The sequence below is a fragment of the Oreochromis aureus genome, linkage group 11 (assembly GCF_013358895.1).
Source record: "Oreochromis aureus strain Israel breed Guangdong linkage group 11, ZZ_aureus, whole genome shotgun sequence".
NCBI lineage: Eukaryota > Metazoa > Chordata > Actinopteri > Cichliformes > Cichlidae > Oreochromis > Oreochromis aureus.
The window spans coordinates 21,564,822-21,588,403 of record NC_052952.1 but is presented as its reverse complement, the minus strand read 5'-3'; the positions used below and the strand labels follow the sequence as shown (position 1 = coordinate 21,588,403).

At 40.2% G+C, this 23,582-nt stretch overlaps 2 protein-coding genes across 5 annotated transcripts; one reads left to right on the top strand and one right to left on the bottom strand.

Annotated features, from left to right (window-relative positions):
* The first annotated feature begins 585 nt into the window (after positions 1 to 585).
* LOC120442857 lies at positions 586 to 22,105 on the top strand. 4 transcript variants are annotated; one of them, XM_039620251.1, is made up of 6 exons: positions 604 to 638; positions 13,331 to 13,482; positions 15,086 to 15,198; positions 16,129 to 16,189; positions 16,374 to 16,563; positions 20,345 to 22,105. In XM_039620251.1, exons 4-6 carry the CDS (start codon positions 16,132 to 16,134, stop codon positions 21,570 to 21,572), a joined length of 1,476 nt encoding a protein of 491 aa, XP_039476185.1. In that variant the 5' UTR covers positions 604 to 638; positions 13,331 to 13,482; positions 15,086 to 15,198; positions 16,129 to 16,131; the 3' UTR covers positions 21,573 to 22,105. The 4 variants fall into 4 exon arrangements, with proteins under 4 accessions (XP_039476188.1, XP_039476185.1, XP_039476186.1 ...); XM_039620252.1 differs by lacking the exons at positions 604 to 638; positions 16,129 to 16,189 and having other exon boundaries at positions 13,348 to 13,482; XM_039620254.1 differs by lacking the exons at positions 13,331 to 13,482; positions 15,086 to 15,198; positions 16,129 to 16,189 and having other exon boundaries at positions 586 to 638.
* Positions 10,274 to 13,050, bottom strand: si:ch211-120k19.1 (uncharacterized protein LOC563199 homolog). Its single transcript, XM_039620255.1, has 5 exons — positions 12,913 to 13,050; positions 12,418 to 12,761; positions 10,850 to 10,920; positions 10,725 to 10,754; positions 10,274 to 10,623 (listed from the first exon to the last, which is right to left on the bottom strand). The coding sequence occupies exons 2-5, from the start codon at positions 12,749 to 12,751 to the stop codon at positions 10,498 to 10,500; spliced, it is 561 nt and encodes a 186-aa protein (XP_039476189.1). The 5' UTR covers positions 12,752 to 12,761; positions 12,913 to 13,050; the 3' UTR covers positions 10,274 to 10,497.
* Positions 22,106 to 23,582: the final 1,477 nt, after the last annotated feature.

The following is a 23,582-nucleotide window of genomic DNA, read 5'->3' as shown; positions in this document are numbered from 1 at the left end:
TAGTTAGCTAGCACCGCTAGCGACCCTTCGTGAAAAAGCACCCAGGCTTGGCTTATATTGAGGCGGGTGAAACTCGTGTCAGCACCCGGTCGCTCGCCGACAGTATGTGTTTTAGCTGGACTTATTTTTCGTTTATATTGACCGATGATTTATTTATTTATTCATTTTAGTAACGGTATAAACAGTGAAAGGTGGTGGATTGGCCAGATGTAAACTTCAAATATCTGCTCGTGTTACCAAGACATCCCATATTAGCTCTGATGTTTTCGGTGCCTGCAAAGAGCTAGACAGGTAGCTAGCTAACCCGAGCTGGCTGTCTTTTGACTCAGGGTCATAGCTGGACTTATTTTTCGTTTTATGAGCCGATGAGGGTTTTTTTTTTAGTAACGGTACAAACAGTGAAAGGCGGTGGATTGTCCAGATGCTGGTCGATGTGGAAAAAATAACTGAGTTGTTTGGTGATCGCTGACGCCGAGCTACAACCGAGGGCAGCTATCCACCGGTGTGTGTCAGAAAGAACATGCGGGAACGAGGCGGCGAGGCGACCGCCGATCGACCGGTGGTAGATCGTGGATCAGGAAACCCGGCAGGAGAAGCAGGCGGCTGCCGGTCGGAGCGTGAGGTGAACTGAATTTCAGGTAAGAAGTTATGACCTGCACTCTATTTGGGTCAGATATAAACCGAGTTTAGGTGTAGTTTATTTTTCTTGTGCTGACTTTTACAATCAGTTATAATAACTCGTACTGCGTGGTAGCTAGCACGATGGAGTTTATGACAGCCTCCCTGTCATTCTCTCGCCTGTTCAAACTTCAGTCATGAAACTGATCAATGATCGGCTTTTCTCTCTTGTTTGTTTATCGCGCTAAACAACAGCAGCACGTTTAAGCTTGATCAGCTGTTGTTAGAATTCATTTGATTTTAATTTCTAGTATCAGCTGATGTTTGCTGGAGCCACAGCTGTAGAAGCGGCTGGTCGAAACCAGGAGATGACCTTACTGAATCATCAGAGCTGAACTGGTGATGGAGAAACAGGTTTACCTTTTTTTAGGTGACATGAATGAGTTGAAGGAAGTTATGAACTGTTTCTGAGAGAAATAAACACCAAGCTCCTTTTTTATTTAGCTGACAGCTGGTAACTGTGCAGGGTGGATCTAGCAAAGCTTTTGCCAGGGGCCAGGTAGGGCATTAACAGAGAAAGGTGGACACAAAGATATACTTTTCTTTCTTACTCTCATACAGGGAGTGCAGAATTATTAGGCAAGTTGTATTTTTGAGGAATAATTTTATTATTGAACAACAACCATGTTCTCAATGAACCCAAAAACACATTAATATCAAAGCTGAATGTTTTCGGAAGTAGTTTTTAGTTTGTGTTTAGTTTTAGCTATTTTAGGGGATATCTGTGTGTGCAGGTGACTATTACTGTGCATAATTATTAGGCAACTTAACAAAAAACAAATATATACCCATTTCAATTATTTATTTTACCAGTGAAACCAATATAACATCTCCACATTCACAAATATACATTTCTGACATTCAAAAACAAAACAAAAACAAATCAGCGACCAATATAGCCACCTTTCTTTGCAAGGACACTCAAAAGCCTGCCATCCATGGATTCTGTCAGTGTTTTGATCTGTTCACCATCAACATTGCGTGCAGCAGCAACCACAGCCTCCCAGACACTGTTCAGAGAGGTGTACTGTTTTCCCTCCTTGTAAATCTCACATTTGATGATGGACCACAGGTTCTCAATGGGGTTCAGATCAGGTGAACAAGGAGGCCATGTCATTAGTTTTTCTTCTTTTAAACCCTTTCTTGCCAGCCACGCTGTGGAGTACTTGGACGCTGTGTGATGGAGCATTGTCCTGCATGAAAATCATGTTTTTCTTGAAGGATGCAGACTTTTTCCTGTACCACTGCTTGAAGAAGGTGTCTTCCAGAAACTTGCAGTAGGACTGGGAGTTGAGCTTGACGCCATCCTCAACCCGAAAAGGCCCCACAAGCTCACCTTTGATGATACCAGCCCAAACCAGTACTCCACCTCCACCTTGCTGGCGCCTGAGTGGGACTGGAGCTCTCTGCCCTTTACCAATCCAGCCACGGGCCCATCCATCTGGCCCATCAAGACTCACTCTCATTTCATCAGTCCATAAAACCTTAGAAAAATCAGTCTTGAGATATTTCTTGGCCCAGTCTTGACGTTTCAGCTTGTGTGTCTTGTTCAGTGGTGGTCGCCTTTCAGCCTTTCTTACCTTGGCCATGTCTCTGAGTATTGCACACCTTGTGCTTTTGGGCACTCCAGTGATGTTGCAGCTCTGAAATATGGCCAAACTGGTGGCAAGTGGCATCTTGGCAGCTGCACGCTTGACTTTTCTCAGTTCATGGGCAGTTATTTTGCGCCTTGGTTTTTCCACACGCTTCTTGCGACCCTGTTGACTATTTTGAATGAAACGCTTGATTGTTCGATGATCACGCTTCAGAAGCTTTGCGATTTTAAGACTGCTGCATGCCTCTGCAAGATATCTCACTATTTTTGACTTTTCTGAGCCTGTCAAGTCCTTCTTTTGACCCATTTTGCCAAAGGAAAGGAAGTTGCCTAATAATTATGCACACCTGATATAGGGTGTTGATGTCATTAGACCATACCCTTCTCATTACAGAGATGCACATCACCTAATATGCTTAATTGGTAGTAGACTTTCGAGCCTATACAGCTTGGAGTAAGACAACATGCATGAAGAGGATGATGTGGACAAAATACTCATTTGCCTAATAATTCTGCACTCCCTGTATAAAATATTTAGCTTTTATTAAATAGTTATCTGAATCTTACAACCAAAGTTTGTATAATAATACACAAGATTGGCTGTAGACCATTGTTCATCATTCAGAACACTGTGTAAAAATAACAAAAAACAAAAAGTGAATGCGAAAGTGCATACATATTTATTTTATGTGTTTGATGTGTGTCGGGGCGTGGTCTGCAGTGCCGCTGCAGGGGAGGTGGACCCACGGGTGTAAAGTCTGTGCTTTTTGGGTGTGTGTTGGGCTATGAGTTGAAAAGCTACGGCTGCCTGTGTGGGTACACCAACCATGTGTGAAAAGTGGTCCATAACGTAATGCTTCAAAGCATGTTCATGCAAACATTGTCGGGGTCTGCCCTGATACAATGGGACTTCTGCTCATGAACCTGTGTGCACAGCGTCTGCAAATCGGGGCTGTACGAAGTCACCTCATCTTTACCCAAAACTGTAAGCTGTCATCTGTGAGGCGCGAGCGGTGTTTGTTTTTATCATAATTCATGGTGGAGAATGGCTGCTCTGCTGAGTTTTGCTCTCTGTAGCCGTATGAATGGCAAACTACACTTATTAGCAGCGGCATAGGCACACATAAAATTTCTTCTGAAATTTTCGCTTTCTAGTTGGTTTTACAGTTTCCTAATGAGTGATCGTCACATAAAAAATCCCTTTCTTCATTATCTACTACATTTAAAAAAAAAAAAAATTTACAATGGGGAAAAAAGAAAAAAATCCAGTGTGAGCTACTAGAATTTTTTCTGTAATTTTACACATTTATTTAATTGTGCTCATAGATTTCTTGCCTTTACAATAGTTGTATTTCATTATCATGTAGCTATACTGAGTAATAGTGTCAACATTATACTTCTTTTAATATTAAATGGGATTGAATGTGTAGTTAAACGTCTTTGCACAGACAGAAAGGGGCTTTTTGCTGTTTCGGCCCTCTTAAGATCAAAGTGGGCTGTATGGGGCCTGATGCTAGGAGCAGAGGTCGTAAAAAGATTGGAGTTACTTGAGGTCAGTCACCCAGAGCAATGGACACCACGCAAGAGAGGTGAAGAACAGAGGGTAGGCAGGGTGGAGTGGGTGGAAACAAGTGTGAAAGACTGAAAGGGAATATTTACAAGATGGTACTGAGGGTAGTGATATATGGTTTGGAGACTGACAGAGCTGAAGAGTCTAACTTTTCTGTTGTGAGTGAACAGGATAAGAAATTAATCATAGGTACAGCTCAGGATATTCAGAGGGAGATGTACTGATCCCTAAAGCTGGGTATACACTGTGCGATTTTTGGGCCATTTTGAGACAATTTTTCAGTCGTGCGACCGTTTTGGTAATCGGCCTGAGTTTCGCCTTAATCGTGTGTCGTGCATCGTGTAGTATACGTGGGGTAACGAGAAGTGATTAACACCTCACGACCAGCTCCCAATCAGCAATCGTATGGTTGCAAGAAAATCAAACCTGTTTGAAATCCTGTCGCCCGTCGTGAGGGTATCAACCCAACCTCTCACACTGGGCATATGCAAACACAGAAATGAAAGTGAAAAAGACAGTGTAGCATGGCAGTGGAGTGATCTGGACACAAGCGATGGATGCCCAACTAGTAGAACTTTGGCAAGCTCATCCGGGCCTTTTCAATGTGGCCTCACAAAATCATCACAACTACAACAACCGTGAAAATAGTTGCTGTTAAATCACAGCTGCCTGGTCAATGTTTTTCATTAGCAATATAGCAAAGCTGATGGTGGTGGTATGCATGTCTGTGTGAGTGAAAGACAGAGAGGGAGAGAGAGGGAGAGCGAGAGACAGATTTTGTGTTATAAGCTTCATGTTATGGACGCACAGTGTAAGCACTCAGGTCACATCAGAGCATTGGGCCGTATAGTGTGAGACCCTGCATCGTGACCTACAAACTTCTAACCCCTGCAATTCAATCGTACAGTTTGAGCAGGAGCTGAATAAAGCTGGGCATACACTGTGCAATTTTTTCAGTCACATTATTCAGCTCATGTCCATCCAACTCTTTTCACGGTTGGTGCGGTCTCGATAAATTTGTGAGGCCACATCGAAAAGGCTCGGTTGAACTTGCCAAAGTTTTACAAGTTGTGCCTCCATCACTTGTGTCCAGATCACACACTGCACTGCCGTGCTACTCCGTCTTTCTACTTCAATTTCTGTTTGCGCGTGCGCAGTGTGAGAGGCTGCGTTGACACCCTCACGAGGGCCGACAGGATTTCAAACAGGTTTGATTTTCTTGCGACCATACAATTGATGATTGTGAGCTGGTCGTGAAGTGCTAATAGCTTCTCTTTACCCCATGTATACTACACAATGCACGACACACGATTAAGGCGAAACTCGGCCGTTTCCCAAAAAGGTCGCACGACTGAAAAATCGGCTCAAAATGGGCCAAAAATCGCACAGTGTATGCCCAGGGAGCACCTGGAGGAAGTGGTGGTGTACCCTAAGTATTCATTCAAATACTATGTTTAAAAAGAAAAAACACAACACCCAGAAGTCAACAGGTTATGATCTCAAACACATTCCCAGATGTTTGAGTTAGTAAGCTGCAAATTTGAGATAAGCCAAATTTATTGACGGTGAAAATTTCTTTTGTTTTGATTCAATTGTGGAAAATAAACTTTAGTATTTCATATTTTGGTAAAGTTGGAAGTGAAGTAGAACATATAATTTTATTAAATTAACAGCCATCAACATGATGAGATCATTTTATACACAGAAACACCGTTAAACCAAACTGTTTGTGTATCTGTACAATGTATTTTTCCCACTTTGTTCTTTAATGTGACAAACTAAAAACTTGCGTTAATCAACCAAAGTAACTTACACAGAGAAACAGACACACTGAGCAGAATTCTATTTGATGCTTTTAATAACATTAACACGGGACACCTCCCTACAGGTGGAGAAGAGGGGCTGGGGGAGTGGAGGTGAATAGATGAAAGCAGGAAGGTTGAGGGTGCGGAGAAGGATGTATGGGGTCTGCAGGTGAGGGTCTTAACAGAAGAAGGTGCGGAAAGGAGGTCAGACGGTCTCGTGTCTATCTTAAAGTCCAGCACCCTCCTCACTGCCCCTTTCAGCAAAAAACTTCCCAAACAATCTCCATTTACCTATTTCCTTCTTTTCTGGCTTGTCTTTCTCTTCGACTTCCATTTTTTCTTGCTTCTCTTGATTTTTCTGGTCTTTTGTGGCATCTGTCTCTTGCTCACTACATTTTCTCTGCCCATGCAACTCCATCAAGTTTGTATAATTCTGCAGAAGTACTTCGTAGTTCTTCTTAAGTTGCTCCAATTGTTCCTCCTCACCTTTATGCTCCTCTTTCATGTGTTTACACTCCTGTTCCAGCATTTCTTCCACACCTTTCTGACTCTGGGCCTCTTTGTCTGGCTTCACTTTTTTTACTTGCATCTTTTGGATTTTCCATTTCTTGCTTCTGCTCCTCCGCTGTTTTCTTTTCTGCTTCCAGTTGTTTGTAACGTTCTTCAAGTTCCTTGTATTTCTGCTCGGCTTCGAGTTTATATTTTACAAAAAGATCCAGGTGGATGTACCTTTGCCTTTCTTCCAAGAGACCATTTATATGTCTCCTCAGCATGTGTACGCTGTTTCTGAGGTCTTCGTTTGCTCTTACGAGGGCGTTGATGTCATTGTAGGGCGGACCGCCCCAGCGAGGACCGCCAGTGTTTAGTGGATTTCTTTGGTAGTTGAACCTTTCGGTCATTGTAACAAACTACCTTTTTTTTTTGTTTTTTTTACCTTAAACAAAAGAAATCCTTTCTAGACACGAAATTTAACGTTGAATAAAGGCTTTTGCTGTTTGCAGTTGAAGAGCTCGTTAGGTTTTGACGGAAGAACGACGCATTCAGCTGTTTGCCACCGCGTGACCATGGCAATGACCTTTGACAGGGCTCAAGTTATTTTGCTCTTCAAAAACAAATAAATAACGACACACACAGCACACAGTTTTGTATTTATAATTTTGTTTCACTTTCTCTTTTCCCCAAATATATTCAATACATTTTTGGTTTCTCTTTTTGGTCTCATCCTTAACACTCCATTAAGAACTTTTTCTTCTGCGTCAGTCAGTTAAGCTCACCCATTGCAATAAAACTAGCCCGTAAATAACTTCGCGTTACCAGAGCACCTCTAAAAATACTTTTACTGCTATATTAATAGTAGTAATAGCGTATGTTAGTATTTTCTTATATTTTCCTAGGTAGAAAGAAAATGAAGAGGCAATTTTATGAGAAAAATCTGATGCAGACTTAAATCACCCTTTAACAGAAATACAGCGAAAGTTCAGACTGTTCTGATAATGCGTTGGTGTTATTTACAAAGATTCTGCTTATTTTTATGTGTTCTCTAAATATCTTAAAAAAACGTTAGCTATTGTAGCTTAAATCGTTAGAGACTATTAGTTCATTTTAACTTTCTGAACCGGGAGTTACCGGCCAAGAAGCTGATCTACTTAATTATTTTAGTTTGTTAAAAATTCTATTCATATTCTGCTTGAATTTGGCTTCAGTGTTTGTAACAGTAAAGCTCCAGATCCCGGTGACAGCAAATCACAACAGCAGCCTGTATTCAATTGGTTTATTTTTTTTATTCACTACACAGCAAAAACTCCAGTGTTAAATTAACACTGGAGAGTGTTAAATGAACACTTTTGACAGTGTTATATTTTTAAAAGTAACCTCGTCAGTTTTGAAGATTAACAATGACTAACACAGAGCAGTGCTGATTTTCTAACACTGGAAAATAACTCAAAATGTTAGAAATATTCCAGTGTTAGAAAATCAGCACTGCTCTGTGTTAGTCATTGTTAATCTTCAAAACTGACGAGGTTACTTTTAAAAATATAACACTGTCAAAAGTGTTCATTTAACACTCAACAGTGTTATATTTAACACTCAGAGGTGTGGACTCATATAAACACTCTCCAGTGTTAATTTAACACTGGAGTTTTTGCTGTGTACAACATTTAACGTTTGTATAAAAGACTGAGAGAGGAGGACAGAGAGGGAGAGAAAGGAAAATATGTGATTGACTGAAATGTGCCTGTTTCTCATCTTGTCAACTTTGCAACAAGTAGTTCTTTAAAGACTGAGCGTTTGCTCGGGTTTTTCTAACTAAAGGCACCAGAGAAGTGAGGATGAAACGGAGGAAGCACCTGCCCCTTTCCTGATGGGTGCCCTAAGTGCCCTTTTCTTGAGGCAATTTTTTAATCTTTATTTATTTATTTTATGTGTGTGTGCGTGTGGAGTCCTGCTTGCGCCATAATATTTAACTATTAATCACAGTTTGGTAAATAAAAGGATCTGGTTTGCATCAGTCACATGACTACGATCGCCAGAGCGCGCTGGTTACGAGCCAGGAACGAAGAGCACGCGTATTTTTTGCTGTCTGAGCAGTGCTTAGCTGACGAATTGAAACAAATGGGCGCGCTGTGTGCACCAGCGCGACTAATATTAGCTGTCCTTTTATTAACTGCACAAGTGCTGGTCATAGCTGCTAGCTGGCTGGGTAAGGGTGTCAGGGATCTTAGTCTGTCCACCGTTTAAGGAACATATTTAGTTTTAAAGTAAGTTCATGGGCTTTTCCTGCCTTTCTGGAGGACTTATTTCTTTGTGAAATATATGCATATCCACATAATTATGAATTATTATAAGTATGATATTATAAAAAAACACTTGGATTTATATTTCCAGTATGACAAAGTGCTGATTGTACAGCAGCAAAATGATTGTCTCTCTAGAGTTTAAACATTTAATAAACGTTCCGCCTGCATAGGCTGGACAGTCAAACAAATTGAATCCCCATAAGTACATTATTTTATATTTTTTACTTCATTTTTCTATTTTAATTACTTTATTGTTATAGCACTAGGAATAAATAATAAGGGAAGTATTCTGGATCAGCACCATGACGCAAACTTTATAACGTTTTTTTTTTTTTTTTTTTTTTTTGCAAAGGATTCAGGTAAATTAAACCGCTACAGTGACCCTGAGCCATTGGTAATAGCTAACGTGTAGCTTTTGATTATTGTCACATGCTGCAGCGCAACTCAGAACTAACCCAACAACAAATGTACCAACCTGATTTAAACCTGTTTCAATATTTATAAACAAACAAAATGAAATGTATACATAATACAAGGGCGGATCTACAGGTGGGCAAGTGATGGGTGAAATCACTCCTTTACAGAAACTCAAGTTCTTTTATTTGTTTTCTGTATTTATTTATTTCTATATTTATTTCTGTATGTATTTTGGGGGGACTTGTTTGTATCATTTGTACCAAAACAAAAAATGTCTTTGTTTTCTTAGAAAACATAATGGTACGTAAAATAGGTTTAAAGTGTTTTCCCTTCTTTTAAAATGACTTCTTGACAGCCACCTCTCCACTGACACCATTTCTGATGAGGCTTCAGCAACGGACAGGGTGCACACCATTCCGAGAGTTTTCCAGTCACAGCTCTTTGGAAATCACCTTGTTGCTGCAAAAATACTACTTTTGTTTTTTATGCCTGTCAGACTATGTTATCTTTGGTGTTTTTCAGATTCAACTAAAGAAATGAGGACAAATAGTGTGTTTTGTGACAGGCTACTGGTAGCAAAGTGCCTGAAGATGCAGTTTAAAATTGGTTCCTATGCTTATATATTTACTTATAGTTAAAATGCATCACTAGAATTAAGCTGCGGGGTACTGTGACCGAGGACCATTAATAAAAGAATATCAAAATATTTATTTGAAACTTTATTTGCTTTAAAATTAGCACAAGGAAAACTTTCACAGGTTATGAATTCTGTAAAAGCAGCTTTAAAATAAGAATTTAATGCCATTTTTGTTCCTCACATTTGGTTACAGTATCCTCTTAGTCTGTTTAAATCAAATGATTTCAGCAGATCCTCATAACCCCATATTTTATTCACAATAGAACATAGAAACATGTCAAAAACTGAGACAATGTATCATGTGACGATGGGAGAAACACATCTCAAAAAAGTTGGGATAAGTCCACATTTACTACAATGTACAGCGGTGCACATAAGTGGTCCGCAGGTACGCATTCGCTGTCAAAATAAAAGACGCGCACCAGATAAGAAGTTGCAACGCGCGTTTGCGTACATATAAAAGGCACTTTTTTGTCCGCTAGAGTGGGATTTTCACGGCATATTCTGCACCACATCTCTGTGCGTTCATCATTTGTTTGAAGCCAGCTCACCTCCTGCAACCCCTTTTTCGAGAATAGCCTACGCGCTTCTTTTGCGGTTCGGACTCCTTCTGACATTTCTTTGGAGGTGGAGGAACACCAAAGTAATTGTTTAAAGGAGCTTGCTTCTTCGACATCTTTAAGAGTTCTAAACAAATGTCTGTCCTCCTCCAGAACATCTTACGCAAACGCGCGTTGCAACTTCTTATCTGGTGCGCATCTTTTATTTTGACAGCGAATGCGCACCTGCGGACCACTTATGTGTACCCTTGACAATGTAGCACCCCGTCTTTGTTTAACAGCAGCCTGTAAACATCTGGGAACAGACCAGCTGCTGGGGTTTATGGGTGTCTGATGTATATAAACCACTGCATTCAGGTTTTACTCACAGTGTCCCTGCTTTTTTGGAATTGTGTTTTTAGTCAGTTTACTAAAGCCTTCGATGCGACGGGGAGAGTCTCAGGTTCTTTCCTGTTCGTGGTGTCGCTGCTGTCTGAGGTGACACAGGAAGATTGTGAAAATCAGAGCGACACCACCCAGAAACACCGTCCGAGCCACAGGGGGGACGAATGCAAAGTTCACTGCCTGAGGTGATGGAAAAGAAGAAAAATGGATATCATGATTGTGAAACCCTGTCATCAGTGTAGTTCTCTCAGTCTGTGTGTGCAGAGAAGAGTTGAGCAAACCTGCATTGTTGACCAAAATACTACCCCAGTCTACAGAGCGGGAGAGAGAGAGATTATTACAGGAGATCTGGGAACATGTCGCCATCATGAAGTTTAATAAAGACAGACGATGACTTTATACGTACCTTGTAAGATGTCCAAAATTTCTGTCTCCAGTCTTCAAGTGGGTCATCTTTGTGTTCAAGTAAACTCAAACCTACAATGTAGACAGATTTTCTTTTCAATCAGTCATTTAAAACTCCTTTTTTTTACCCAATTATTCATGGGTACATTTGTGTTACTTGGTAATAACTATAAGGTAAACCGTTTGATTAATTCAGATGTATTGGTGTAATCTAAAATGTTTGTGCAGATCAGTTGAGTATGCAAACATTTGGGAATTAGGAGGGTTTTTTTTTTTTAGATGAATTAAGTTTATATACAATATACAGTGATCTAATAGGTGTTTTTTCATAGGTGAAGGCTGTAGAGTAGACCAAAACAGAGTAGACCAAAGAGTCCAATTAGCATGCTAACAGTAACACCTGCTGACTATGTGCCTTAAATTGGTCTTGAAAAGGGAAAATATCCAGTTCACTGAGTGAAAATGCCTTGTTGATGTCAGCGGTCTGGGGAGGATGGAAACTGCAGGAAGGCATAGTGACTTAAAGCATCTCTGAAGCAGCAGCAGTAGAAGAGCACACTAGGTGTCACTCCTGCCAGCTAACAACACAGGATTCTTTCTTGGCACATTTTGGGCCTGTTAGTACCAACTGAGCATCATTTAAACACCACAGCCTGCCTGAGTGTTGTCCATTCCTTTATAACCACAGTGTACTCATCTTCTGATGGCTGCTTCCTGGATAACACATATCACAAATCTCATATCATCTCAAACTGATTTCTTGGCCATGACAGTGAATTAACTGTACTCAAATGGCCCTCAGTCACCAGATCACCTTACACCTTTGGTATGTAGTGGAATGGGAGATTCATTATGGATGAGCAGCTGAGAAATTTGCAGCATGTGTGATGGTATCGTATCAATATGGACCAAAATGTCTGAGAAATGTTTCCAGCACCTTGTTGAATTGACACTATGACAATAGATACCCCAACTCACTACTGACCTGTACCCAATAAAGTGACTAGTGAATATAGCTGGCATTAATTCCGAGTGGTATGGTGCAGTTGCATGGTCAGCACATTCATACTGACTGTGAAAAACATCCAATAAAACAGTAAAACAATGTAGATGTCTATCTGAAGCCTGACTGGTTGAACTCTGTCTTAGATTATGGAGATTTTCTTTACACAAAAAACTTATTTAAAAAATTTTTTTTTATATAGTACCTTTCAAGATAAATATTACAAATTGTGTCACAACCAATAGGGTAAAAACATAAAGACATAAAGAAAACATAAGTTTTTAGTTGCTTTTTAAAAACCACCAGCAAATCTACAGATCTCAAAGTCACAGTCAAGGGACCAGTCTTCCAAAAGCTCTGCCATCTTTAGATGTCAAACTTCTATGATGCACAGCCAGCAGGCCCTGATCACATCACCTTAGGTTCCTGCTGGAGGTTCACAAATAGCTCTAAAAGTCAAAACTAGAATCTAAAAATGGACCATATATGGGGCTCAGTCCATCACTTCAGATTTAGAATATTAGGCCATATCAGAAAAATCTAAATAAGCTTTGAGACACACATACCAATGTAAAAGGCACTGATGGTGAGAGGAGCCGCAATCAGCTGATCCACCACCACCTTCCCAGTTACTGCCTTTACTCCGCCTCCTGGCAGCATCTTCTCCAGCCCTCTGAGCCAGTGATAGTTGAAGTTGGCGTGGAAACATAAACCGACGGTCGCCACTCGAGCCGTCTGATGCCAGTCGACTCCTACTAAATCCTCTGATGTGGATCCTGCCGCAGGTTTCTCACCCAGCACGCTCTGCTGTACGAGGTCAGCAGAGGCGAACAGGGCTGTGTATCCCAGAACGTTACTGATGTACGGGCGAGCTTTGAACACAGCCCAGACCCACTTCATGGTGAGGAATCTGATAAGAGAGAGCATTAAAGCTGAAGTCATTCAACATTTTCCTAAGTTAGGAAAGCCTTTCACTGAAGGTTGAAAAACAGTGGGTGAGGAAATTCAGCAGCATAAGGGCTAGGCTATGATTAGTGATCCCCTAAAATATCCAAACTTACCTTTCAGTGTTGCTCCTCTCACACTCTTCTGAGTCTCCCCAAAGCCAAAAAGACACAAACTACATTTCTCTGGACAAAGACGATCATCAGCAGAGGCAAATCTACATGTGACGAGATCTCACAGGGTCAAAGTTCTGCTACTGTTGCAGGGCATGTGTGATAAAGCCTTATCATCCCCCTGGAGAGGACTGTGAGAAAACACCACATGTGAAGAGTGAGACTGACTGAACACACATTAACAAACTCATGCTGTAAAGCTTAAACAGCTGAATTTATGTGCATGCAGATTTGATAACAAAGGTTGAATGTACTCATTGCACTCGTCATATGATGTCACCATGTAAGCAAATCCTGGTAAGAAAATCTCTAATCTCTAACACACTATGACTTACCACGTTATTCCTTGCAACCACACCAGAGCTGTGCACCCTTGGGCCCGAAGCACATGCAGTGTCACTATAAATAGATGCCACTCCTGCAGCAGCGATTCCCTTCTCTGAGTGAACTGCTTGGCTTTGAAAAGACGCCGAAATCAGAAGAAATTTTCAAGATTTTATGGCTTGTTTTGAAGTAAGTGAATGAATTTACACCTCTCACTTATGTGTTTTGTTTTTACTGTGAACATTCTCACAAAATCACTGACATCTTCCGAGTAGTTACTCCGTGTCCCAACAGCCAAATGAAAGCATAAATGAGACTCGTTTAGCTCTGCAGGTCATTGGTTAAAATGTGTTTTGTTTAATATGCTTAAATACATTTTCTTGTTTTATTTAGTGAAAAACCAAAAGATCTGCAAACTTGTCAGTACAGATTAAGAAGCTGGGTGGATATTTCACTTGAGTAATATAAAGTAAAAGTACTGGACAATTTGTTAGGTACACCTCAGGAAAAGCAGGTTGGACCTCTTTTACTATCAGAACTGCTTCATTTTTTTGTGGCAGAGGTGCTGGGAACAAACCTCACACTCAAAGCTTTTGGTCCATATTGACACGACAGCGTCACACAGCTGCTGCAGATTTTATCTGATTCCCCAATGTGAGTCTCCCATTCTGCCTCACTCCAAAGGTGAGGAACTGCAACTGGATTGAATTCTGGTGACTGTGGAGGCCATTTGAGTACAGTGAACTATTTATGGAAAAAAAAAAAAAAAAAAAAAAACAGCTTGAGATGATTTGAAATTTGTGACATGGTGTGTTGTCTATCAGAAGATTGGCATATTGTGGTTATAAAGAGATGGACATGCCAGCAACAATGCTCAAGTAAGATGCGGTGCTTAAATGATGCTCAATTGGTACTAACAGGCCTATAGTGTGCTGAAGAAGTCCCTCACACCTTAACCCAACCACAGCCATCCTAAACTGTTGATAAAAGGCTTGATGGAGCCATGCTTTTATGTTCTTTATGTTCTTTCTGACTCTAAAAAAAGAAATTCATTTCTGAGAATGAATGTGGCAGTTTTTTGGCTGGAAGGGAAATAAGTCGACAACTTTTTACCAAGTTACTTTTAGGTAAAAGATACCAAAAGGTAACTTGACTGTCTACATATGGTCAAATGTAGACAGTCAAATACCTACTCCTTATTTGCCTTTTTGTTGTGTGTTGTGTTGGATTTGCATGTTGCTCTCACATCTAGAAAATCAGCAATAACGGTGAGCTGCAAAGAAGAGAAAAGTTAATAATCTTAACCTTAAAATCACTTTGTAAAGTCAAATGTATTTTCACATCTGTGCAAAAAAATATAGCCACACACCTGCTGCCATAGATATGCAAAATTTTGAACTTGGAAGGTGTCCTTTTGAATTGTAAAGGTCAATTAAAAGCAGCTAGCAACCATCTTAGCTCTTCCCACTGAGAATGTGATAATTAGGGCCAGAGTTTAAGCTGGTCAATTAAGTGCTTGTTAACCCTGAACTCAAGCGTTAGTGTCTCGCAGTATTTAACAAGCTGCTTTCAGAGAGCCACACAATGGAGGCGTGTGCCCACACTTGCACAAGTGGTTGACTTCTCAGATAATTGCCCCTTTCTTTTCAGACCCTCTCATCATGTCTCACTTCCTCTCCCGCTATCAATTTGTCAAAGCAGATTCCTTTCAGACTGAAAAAAAAAGAAGAAAAAAGAAATGTGTGCATTTGCATTGACCGCTGATGTCACTCAGCTTAATTTGTGCACACAGATCCGTCCACGATACCCGAACACACATGCATTAACAGCTGAATTACTGCAGCACGCCTCCTCAGCCTTCAGTGCAGTTTGTAGAGAGATACACAGAAACCTGGAGACAAAACGGTAAGCAGGTTTTTGCAGTTATTTTTATATTAGACGTTATGCAGATCAGCTGTTATCATAGTACAACACATTAGCTGTAACAGTGTTTTTATTGACATTTTGTAGTTATGTTATAATAAATATGAGTTACAGCCTTTACAAACAGGTTTATTTAAACACTTATTGCTTAATCGGTGATTTTTGCCTGCAGTTTGTCTTTTCTCATCATTTAATCTCTTTAGTTTTTTAATAATCATTCATCCTGATCACTTCCTATATGTTAATTTTATGAGAATTGGGGCTTGATTTCTTTATAGTGATTTCCTAGTTGGTGGAAATTGACTATGTACACTTTTGGGTACTTTACTTGTACTAAACATAAACTCACAGCAAAGTGTTGAACTTTTAACTCCCCTGCTATTGCTTTACAGATATATTGCAGTTAGTCTGTTTTTTGCATTATAGTTCGGGATAAAATTTGTGGCAGCCAGGCTTTTAGACTTTTGACTTTTTAAGGCATGACTCAGGCAGTAGGATGTGTTGTCTACCAATCAGAAAGTCGGTTTAACGATCCCCAGCTATTCCAGTGTACATGTCAAAGTATCCTTGAGCAAGACGCTGAGTGTAAATGTTAGAAAACACAAAGGCAGAGATAAAAGTGCTGCATGAATGTGTGTGTATGTGTTAATTGGGTAAATAAGGCTATAATGGATAAGTCATATAATATTAATAAAAAAATCCTAAAATTGAGTAGAAAGGTACAAGTACCAGACCATTTACTCCTTATCATGTCACAGTTCCTCAGAACAGTAATATTAGTTGTGAGAAATAATAAGAGCATTTTTTTTTCCCTGTGCAGAATAAATACGTTTAAATATAGTGACGGCAGATGATATTTTATTTAAGTAAAAGAGAAATTTACTCCTTCCATTATTGTTTCTCGTCTGTCAGGAAATGCAGGATACAGTTCAAGATTACTCTGATTACTTTCAGAGCTCTGCCTGCCTTACGGGTATACAGCACCTTTATGACCAGCACCTGTCTGAGCTCCTCTGATCAGGATCTGTTCTGTTCTCTATCCTTTAAACTCAAGAAGACTCTGCTGGAGCATTTATGTTATATAAATTGACTTTTATTCCACTTTAAGTCAGTGACTCCTGACTCTCCTAAATCTCCACTAAATGTATGTTTCTCAGGCATGCGACCGTCCATCTCTGCGAGTCTCGAGCCTGGGTTGGAGCGAGGGGTCCCCTGGGGTCGTGACCTGTACACCTTTGTAACTTCAGCAGCAGGTCACATGATGAGGACCCTGCAGAAACCCAAGAAGAACCGACCATCCAAGCGGCAGGTCAACCACCGTCGCTTCCTGCACAACATGATTCAGAGGTGTGTTTGACCATCAGTGAAACACTTACACATACATGCTAACAGTGAAAAAACATTCTCAGTTTAATATCCTAGAAATATTTCTAGATTTTATTGAGGCCTGAGATTAGAGAATAATTTGTTTAAAACGGTAGAAAGATTGGCCTGCACGATTCTGAGCTGTTGAGGACGTTAGAGTATCATCCATCTAGCTTCATCCTTCAGGCATCGTGGGGAGACTAGAGCCTATTCCAGCTCTCGCAGCGCAAGAGCAACTGGACAGGTCGCCAGTCTATCATGAAGCTAACACTTCACACTCAATTTAGGATCACAAATTAACCTAACTGGCATTTCTTTGGACTGTGGGAGGAATTTGGTGAAAACCCACACATGGACAGGGAGAACACAGAAAGGCCGCACCTGGCCGGTGGGTTTGAACCAGTAGGCAACAATCCTAACTGCTGCACCAACATGCTGCCCATGTAAGGCCATGTCCATACTAATATGTTTTTGTTTGAAAACATCTTTTTCTCTCCGTTTTGGCCTTCCGTCCACACTGAGACGGTGTTTTCAGTCAAGGAAAACGCAGCATTTTGAAAACGCTCTCCAAAGTGGATACCTTTGAAAACGCAGTTTTCGCGTCACAGTGTGGACAGCGAACCCGGAGCCTTTTCCAAAATGATGACACATTTTAGTCATGTGATGCAGTCATGTGACCAATTAAAGTAAGATAGCAGAGGGCATTATACAGCAGTTGTTTTGTTTGCTCTCAATTTTGACAGCCCTATTAAAGATTAATATCAGTCTGTACATGCTCCAGATAGCTTTTCTTCAAATTCTTTAATTCTCACTCGCTTTTGCAACTTTATACTTTTGTGTTACTCCCAGCAACAACTCCACCTCATTGTTTGTCCATTAAAAAAACTGTGCTTTTCCTCCCACAACTCTGTGAAAACGACTGAAAACGATCGTGTGGACGCGGACAAAAACGTAGCCTAAGGTTATACTTGGCAGATTGCCATGAATGTGGTGACACATACAAGGCTGTCAGTTAATGAATCCTGTCAGTTTGGGTGCTTTTTTTTCTAATGCCATCAGTCCAAAATGGCAACTTAAGTGACTGTAGGAATAATATTTTGTATATTACTGAGCTAAATGTTATTCATTTGGTTCAAAATCAAAATTCAAAAACTTCCTGGGCGGAGCCTGCATGTTGTCCATGCAGGCTGGGTTAACTGATAATTGGCTCATTGTGTGATTGATTTGAACCCTTAGATGCAACACACCTGGATAAAATTAGGTCATTACCAAGGCTTGACTGCATGCTGAGGTAGCAAGCCCTAACCTTGCTCAAGTGAATTTTAAATAAATTCAAGTTTTTGGAAATTGTACTTCTAAAAGTACTTTTATTGCACAATATTCATTCGTTCATGAGCTGCTGTTGTAGAATCCCCGGCTGAAAAGATGGTCTCTCAAACTGATGCAGTGCAGTACCTGTAATACCTACAGCGTGCTCTAATTGCGCTAATAGAATATTATGGTCAACAGTATCAAACGCTGGACTGAGGTCTAGCAGGACAAGCACAGAGACGAGTCCACTGTCAGAGGCCATAAAAAAATCATTTTCACTAAAGCTGTTTCTGTGCTGTGATGAGCTCTGAAACCTGACTGAAACTCTTCAAATAAGCCATTCGTCTGCAGATGATCTGTTAGCTGTTTGACAACTACTCTTTCAAGGATTTTTGATATGAAAGGAAGGTTGGAGATTGGCCAATAATTAGCTAAGACAGCTAGTAAAGGTTTAACTACAGCCAGCTTGAAGGCCTGTGGTACATAGCCGATTATTAGAGATAGGTTGATCAGATTTAAGATTAAAGCATTAATTAATGGCAGGACTTGTTTGAGTAGTTTTGTAGGAATGGGGTCTAAAAGACACGTTGATGGTTTGGAGGAAGTAATTATTGAAGTTAACTCAGAAAGATCAATTGGAGAAAAAGAGTAACTTAACATCAATGGTACTAAAAGGAGCTGTAGATAATATTACATCTGTGGGATGATTATTGGTAATTTTTTCTCTAATGATTAAAATTTTATTTGTGAAGAAGTTCATGAAGTCATTACTAGTTAGCGTTAAAGGGATTGTTGGCTCAGTAGAGCTCTGACTTTTTGTCAGCCTGGCTACAGTGCTGAAGAGAAACCTGGGGTTGTTCTTACTTTCTTCAATCAGTGACGAATAGTAAGATGTTCTGGCTTTGCGGAGGGCTTTCTTATAAAGCAACAAACTATTTCTCCAGGCTAAATGATGATCCTCTAAATTTGTGACACGCCATTTCCTCTCCAGCTTACGAGTTATCTGCTTTAGGCTACGTGTTTGAGAATTATACCACGGAGTCAGGGACTTCTGATTTGAGGCCTTAGTTTTCACAGGAGCTACAGTATCCAGAGTCGTGAAAAATTGCTGCCACACCGCCCCCTCGGCCTGTGCTTCGAGGTTTCTGGTAGTTAGAATGACTCGGGGGTGTTGATTTATTTAAACTAACATAATCATCCAGCTCTAACCAGGTTTCTGTAAGGCAGAGGAAATCGATTTGTTGATCAATTATTAAGTCATGTACTAACAGAGACTTGGAGGAGAGAGACCTAATATTTAATAATCCACATGTCACTGTTTTACTCTTTGGTTCAGATGTGGATACTTTATTGTTATTTCTTTGTGATTTTTTTATGTTTATGATGTTCCCTCATCAACCAGGTGCTAAGGAACTGCTCGCAACTCAGGATTGCACTTTAATAGCCATTTTTTCCCGTTCCTTAACCATTGAGCACACCTTCTCTCTGTGCATTAAAAAACTCATGCTGCTACCGTTTAGTTTACGCCACTCTAACTTTCAAAATAAAAGGATCAGCTGGGTCCAAGCTGCGACAAAATAATAGCCACTCATAAACCAATTTACAAAATATTAATGAGGTCATTTACACCTGTAACATGAACAAAATGGCTGAATTGCCACCTCAGCATGCAGTTAAGTTCCATAGAGTTTTGATAATGATCTACAATTTTATCCAGGTGAGTTGCAGCAGGGATACATAGAAAAGTTTCAAGACACCGGCCTTTAAGTTTGACACCTGTGCCTTAGAGGATCCTTAAAAAGTCTTTTTAACCTAAGAACAAAAAATGGCAGCTTTCCAAAAACTGCTGTAAAAATACTATGTAATAATATTTTTTCCACTTTAAATCACTCATTCTTTTAAAAATACTTCAGCCTGAGCTGTAAATATTGAATATTAATTATAGTTTGGGGATTTTAAGCCTTTGAAGGCCTGTATGTTTACATAATTGCATTGATTTGTATTGAAAAAAAACCCCCAGCCAACATAAACAATTTCAATAAAAAACATTTCAAGTTGCATTTAATCATTGCTTTTATTAGGCCCTGAGATGGGCCAATGATTAGCAGCAACATTCATTTTCATGCATTTCTATTTTTTCTACAGTGTCAGGTTTTTTTTTTTTTTTACAAAAACCGATACTCCAGGTCCTAACAACAAAAAATGCCACCTTCCCAAAAGCTATTATATAGTAATATTTTCTTTCCACTTTACATGACACAGTCTTTTAAAACTACTTCAGCCTGAATTATAAATATCAAATATTAATTACAGTATTTTGGATTTTAACCCTTTAAAGAGGAATTTAAAAAAAATCCTCTGGCAAATTATTTAGCACAGCCAAAATAGCATGAAATAGTTCTCCACTGTTGTCCCAATTCATTGTTTCTTTCACTTTTCTTCTTATCAACAGAAAATTTGCAGATATTGAAGCAGCAAACCAGCGGTTGGCATATGCTCTTTATTTTAAGGATGAGGACAAAGGTGTTTCCTCTCTGTCATCACACAAGCCAGATTCACCTGACCAGTCAGGTAATCCATCTCAAAGTGGCGGTCCACAGGATGCCGATAAAAGCAGGCTTCAAACAGGTATAGATGGCACCTCAAAGTCTATCAGTGTTTCCTCAAGTCAAGTAAATACAAAAAGGAAGCAGACTGAATCAGGGCATCTTTGGAAACATCACTCCAAATCGCAGTCCTCCACCTGCAGAGCTACAGCGAACAAACAGAGCAATAGGATGCAGGAAAAGGGAAACAGAGGTCATAAACTGGTGGAAATTAAACCTATTAGCTCCCCAAGAAGTTCTGACTTGTACGGGGCAGAGCTGTTTTATTTTAACAACGAGAGTGAGTCGAAGCCAGCCGACAACCACCAAGAAGACACAGAGTCGACTACAAATGACTTCATTCAGCTTGGCCAAAATGTGGACATCTCCCCCTCCTTCTCCCCAGAGTTATCTCCATTGTCTCTTGACTCTTGTGATTTCTCCATTCAAGTGTTAACAGACCTCGCGGGCTGCGCGCAGGCTCAGAAGAGCTACTCCAACTTCTCTGAGGGTCAGCTGACTGACATAATGGAGCCCTTTTCCATTGACAATAAGGACTTAGGGGACTGTACTGACATAGAGGCATATTTTGAAAGCATTTGTGCATGCCATGGTGATGATGATGATATATTTGGAGACCGGTCACATAACTTTACCGAGGTGGATGATCTCCACTGTGAAGGTGAGTGTAGGTATGAATATGCATATGCAGACCAGGGACTGACCTCAGACCACTTCCAGGGTAACCACAGTAGCTCAGTGACCCTGAGACAAGGTGCATACACGGAAGAGGAACAATTTAACACCTTTAAACTCTGTCAAAGTACAGACATCAACCAGAAGCAGATCCCCTCCTCAGTCAGCTACCACTACAACGCCACACAGCTTCAGGCGTACCAGTGTTCTCAGGAGGAGAGCACCTGTATGCAAGTTAACTGTGAAAATAACCTACAGTTTACACCATTTGAGGGAGTTGCTCAGTCCTTCACTGTCCCACTTAACAACGCTGAGCTCCGCCCCATACCAACACCGCCTCAGGAAGACAACTGGCTGTTTACTGATATCCTGAAGGACAGAAAGTCACCTAGTTACTAGGAACACATGCCTCATCTTCTTAAAGAGAATCAGACTCAACCGGTCTCATACCCGAGAAGAAAAATTCTCAATGACTTCTTGTTTTTTCTTTTGTTTAGAGTAAAGACAACTTTAAAGACATTACAACTTTTTTGTGAACACATTTAAAATGCTGTCCTTTTTGTTTTTTGATGTTTTGCCTTTACTGAACAATTGCCAGCTAAGTACAAATACACAAGTTCTGGGAAATATGCAATTAAACCAAACAGGTTCAGAGTAAAACTAAAGAAATTCACTCTGTGAATGTACAGTCAATGGCCACTTTATCAGGTATAGGGTTGGATCACTTTTACCTTCAGATCTCATTCATCATGACACGGAAACCTAATCTGATGGACTGCATAACAGCGGACAAACTCCAATCAAGGCTGGTCTGATATAAATCTAGAAATGTATTTATATTATTATGTATGTAAATTTATCCTTAAAAACTGGGAATTATGAGGAATGAAGAAACAGTATTTGTGACAGCTAGAGTAAAAAACTAATATAGAGCTGTGTACTTCAATTCTTCTGTCAATTACTCTGATAAGAAATCTTACATTTCTAAATACGTTCAAGATGGTTTTTTTTAACTTTTGAAAACATCTTTCAGACGGTGTCCTTACCAAGTTATAAGATTTATACTTCTAATTTGTGAATGCACCAGCTTTTAGATCAAAAACATCTGTAGATGCCATTCATATTACCTCATTATTTATTTATTTAGCATTTATTAGCTTACAACAAAGATCTGAAATATTTATTCTAGAGGAAATGCAGTCCTTGGTTAACATTCCCCTCCCTGAGCCACAAAGGTACCCATATTTTGTAATTATACAGTACTTACCTGGGAGGTCAGTCCAAATCAATTTGTTCAAGAACTGTTTTGCAGTATTTATATAGATACTGTAAATAACTAGTCTAGGTTCTTCCTTGTATACCAAACTTTAAACATGCTTGATTAGCTTTGTGAATTTTTATGTCCAAAATGTTTATGAGTTGTTATGAGGTGTTTTGTTAAAAAGCATGCTGGCATCACAAGTTCTTTTTGAAAAGGAGTTTGTGCATTTGCCATAATGTGACATACAGATGATAATTAATTATTAATTACCAAGCAACGATGATCAGATTTAACGTTTTCTTGAATAATCAAGATTGTAGGCCAGGATTTCACACTGGATGAAAAAAATATATATAGTTATTTAGAAAATGTTGCCACATTTTTGACAGATTAGGCATTTGTACTGTCTACACTGAAAAAAATAACCTGCTGGATTAACATTAAAAAATATGTACATAGTTTTGTCAACCTTAGTGTTTTATGTTATAACTGCACACATTTTTTTTTTTTGTAACATGAACATGATTTTTTTATGTTGTTGTTATGCTTTTGACAGTGAACTCACATTAGTTCTCTGGGTTTCCTGTTACAGCTAGCTGCGAGAACTAATGTGAATTGCAAGACACATTGATCATTGACACTTCGAACGCACCTTGCGGCCCGGGGTTCCTCCCAGGGCTACGCCTGTCTGAGCATCGCTTTGGAATCAATCGGAGACATCCGAGTCTCCGTGGCTGAGGCAGTCGCAGGCGGCACTGCCTTAGACCCCCCCAAGCGCAGACCGCCCGGGGTGCCTGGTGCGACATGTGGTGCCTGCCTGGGAACCGCACCCTCTGCCACTCCATCCCCGACCCCGGTCGTTGAGCCCGCATGAGCGGGCGCGGCTGCCGGTGGATGTTCACCCGTCTCCGTGCTGACCGCGTCACTTGTGTGCTCAAGGGCCCGACGGAGGAGGATCGCTCCAGCGGGTGGCTCGGGGGGTTGCCACGTAAAAGTATTCGGCCCCCTTGAACTTTTCCACATTTTGTCACATTACAGCCACAAACATGAATCAATTTTATTGGAATTCCACGTGAAAGACCAATACAAAGTGGTGTACACATGAGAAGTGGAACGAAAATCAAACATGATTCCAAACATTTTTTACA

What these genes read in the sequence shown, in the direction of transcription:
- si:ch211-120k19.1 (XM_039620255.1), bottom strand. Translation starts at nt 12,751, where the DNA reads ATGAAGTGGGTCTGGGCTGTGTTCAAAGCTCGCCCGTACATCAGTAAC. An exon ending in CATCAGTGCCTTTTACATTG is followed by an intron (nt 10,921 to 12,417) that starts GTATGTGTGTCT and finishes TCTACATTGTAG; the next exon opens with GTTTGAGTTTACTTGAACAC. An exon ending in AATTTTGGACATCTTACAAG is followed by an intron (nt 10,755 to 10,849) that starts GTACGTATAAAG and finishes CCCGCTCTGTAG; the next exon opens with ACTGGGGTAGTATTTTGGTC.
- LOC120442857 (XM_039620251.1), top strand. Translation starts at nt 16,132, where the DNA reads ATGCAGGATACAGTTCAAGATTACTCTGATTACTTTCAGAGCTCTGCC. An exon ending in GAGCTCTGCCTGCCTTACGG is followed by an intron (nt 16,190 to 16,373) that starts GTATACAGCACC and finishes TATGTTTCTCAG; the next exon opens with GCATGCGACCGTCCATCTCT. An exon ending in CTGCACAACATGATTCAGAG is followed by an intron (nt 16,564 to 20,344) that starts GTGTGTTTGACC and finishes TCTTATCAACAG; the next exon opens with AAAATTTGCAGATATTGAAG.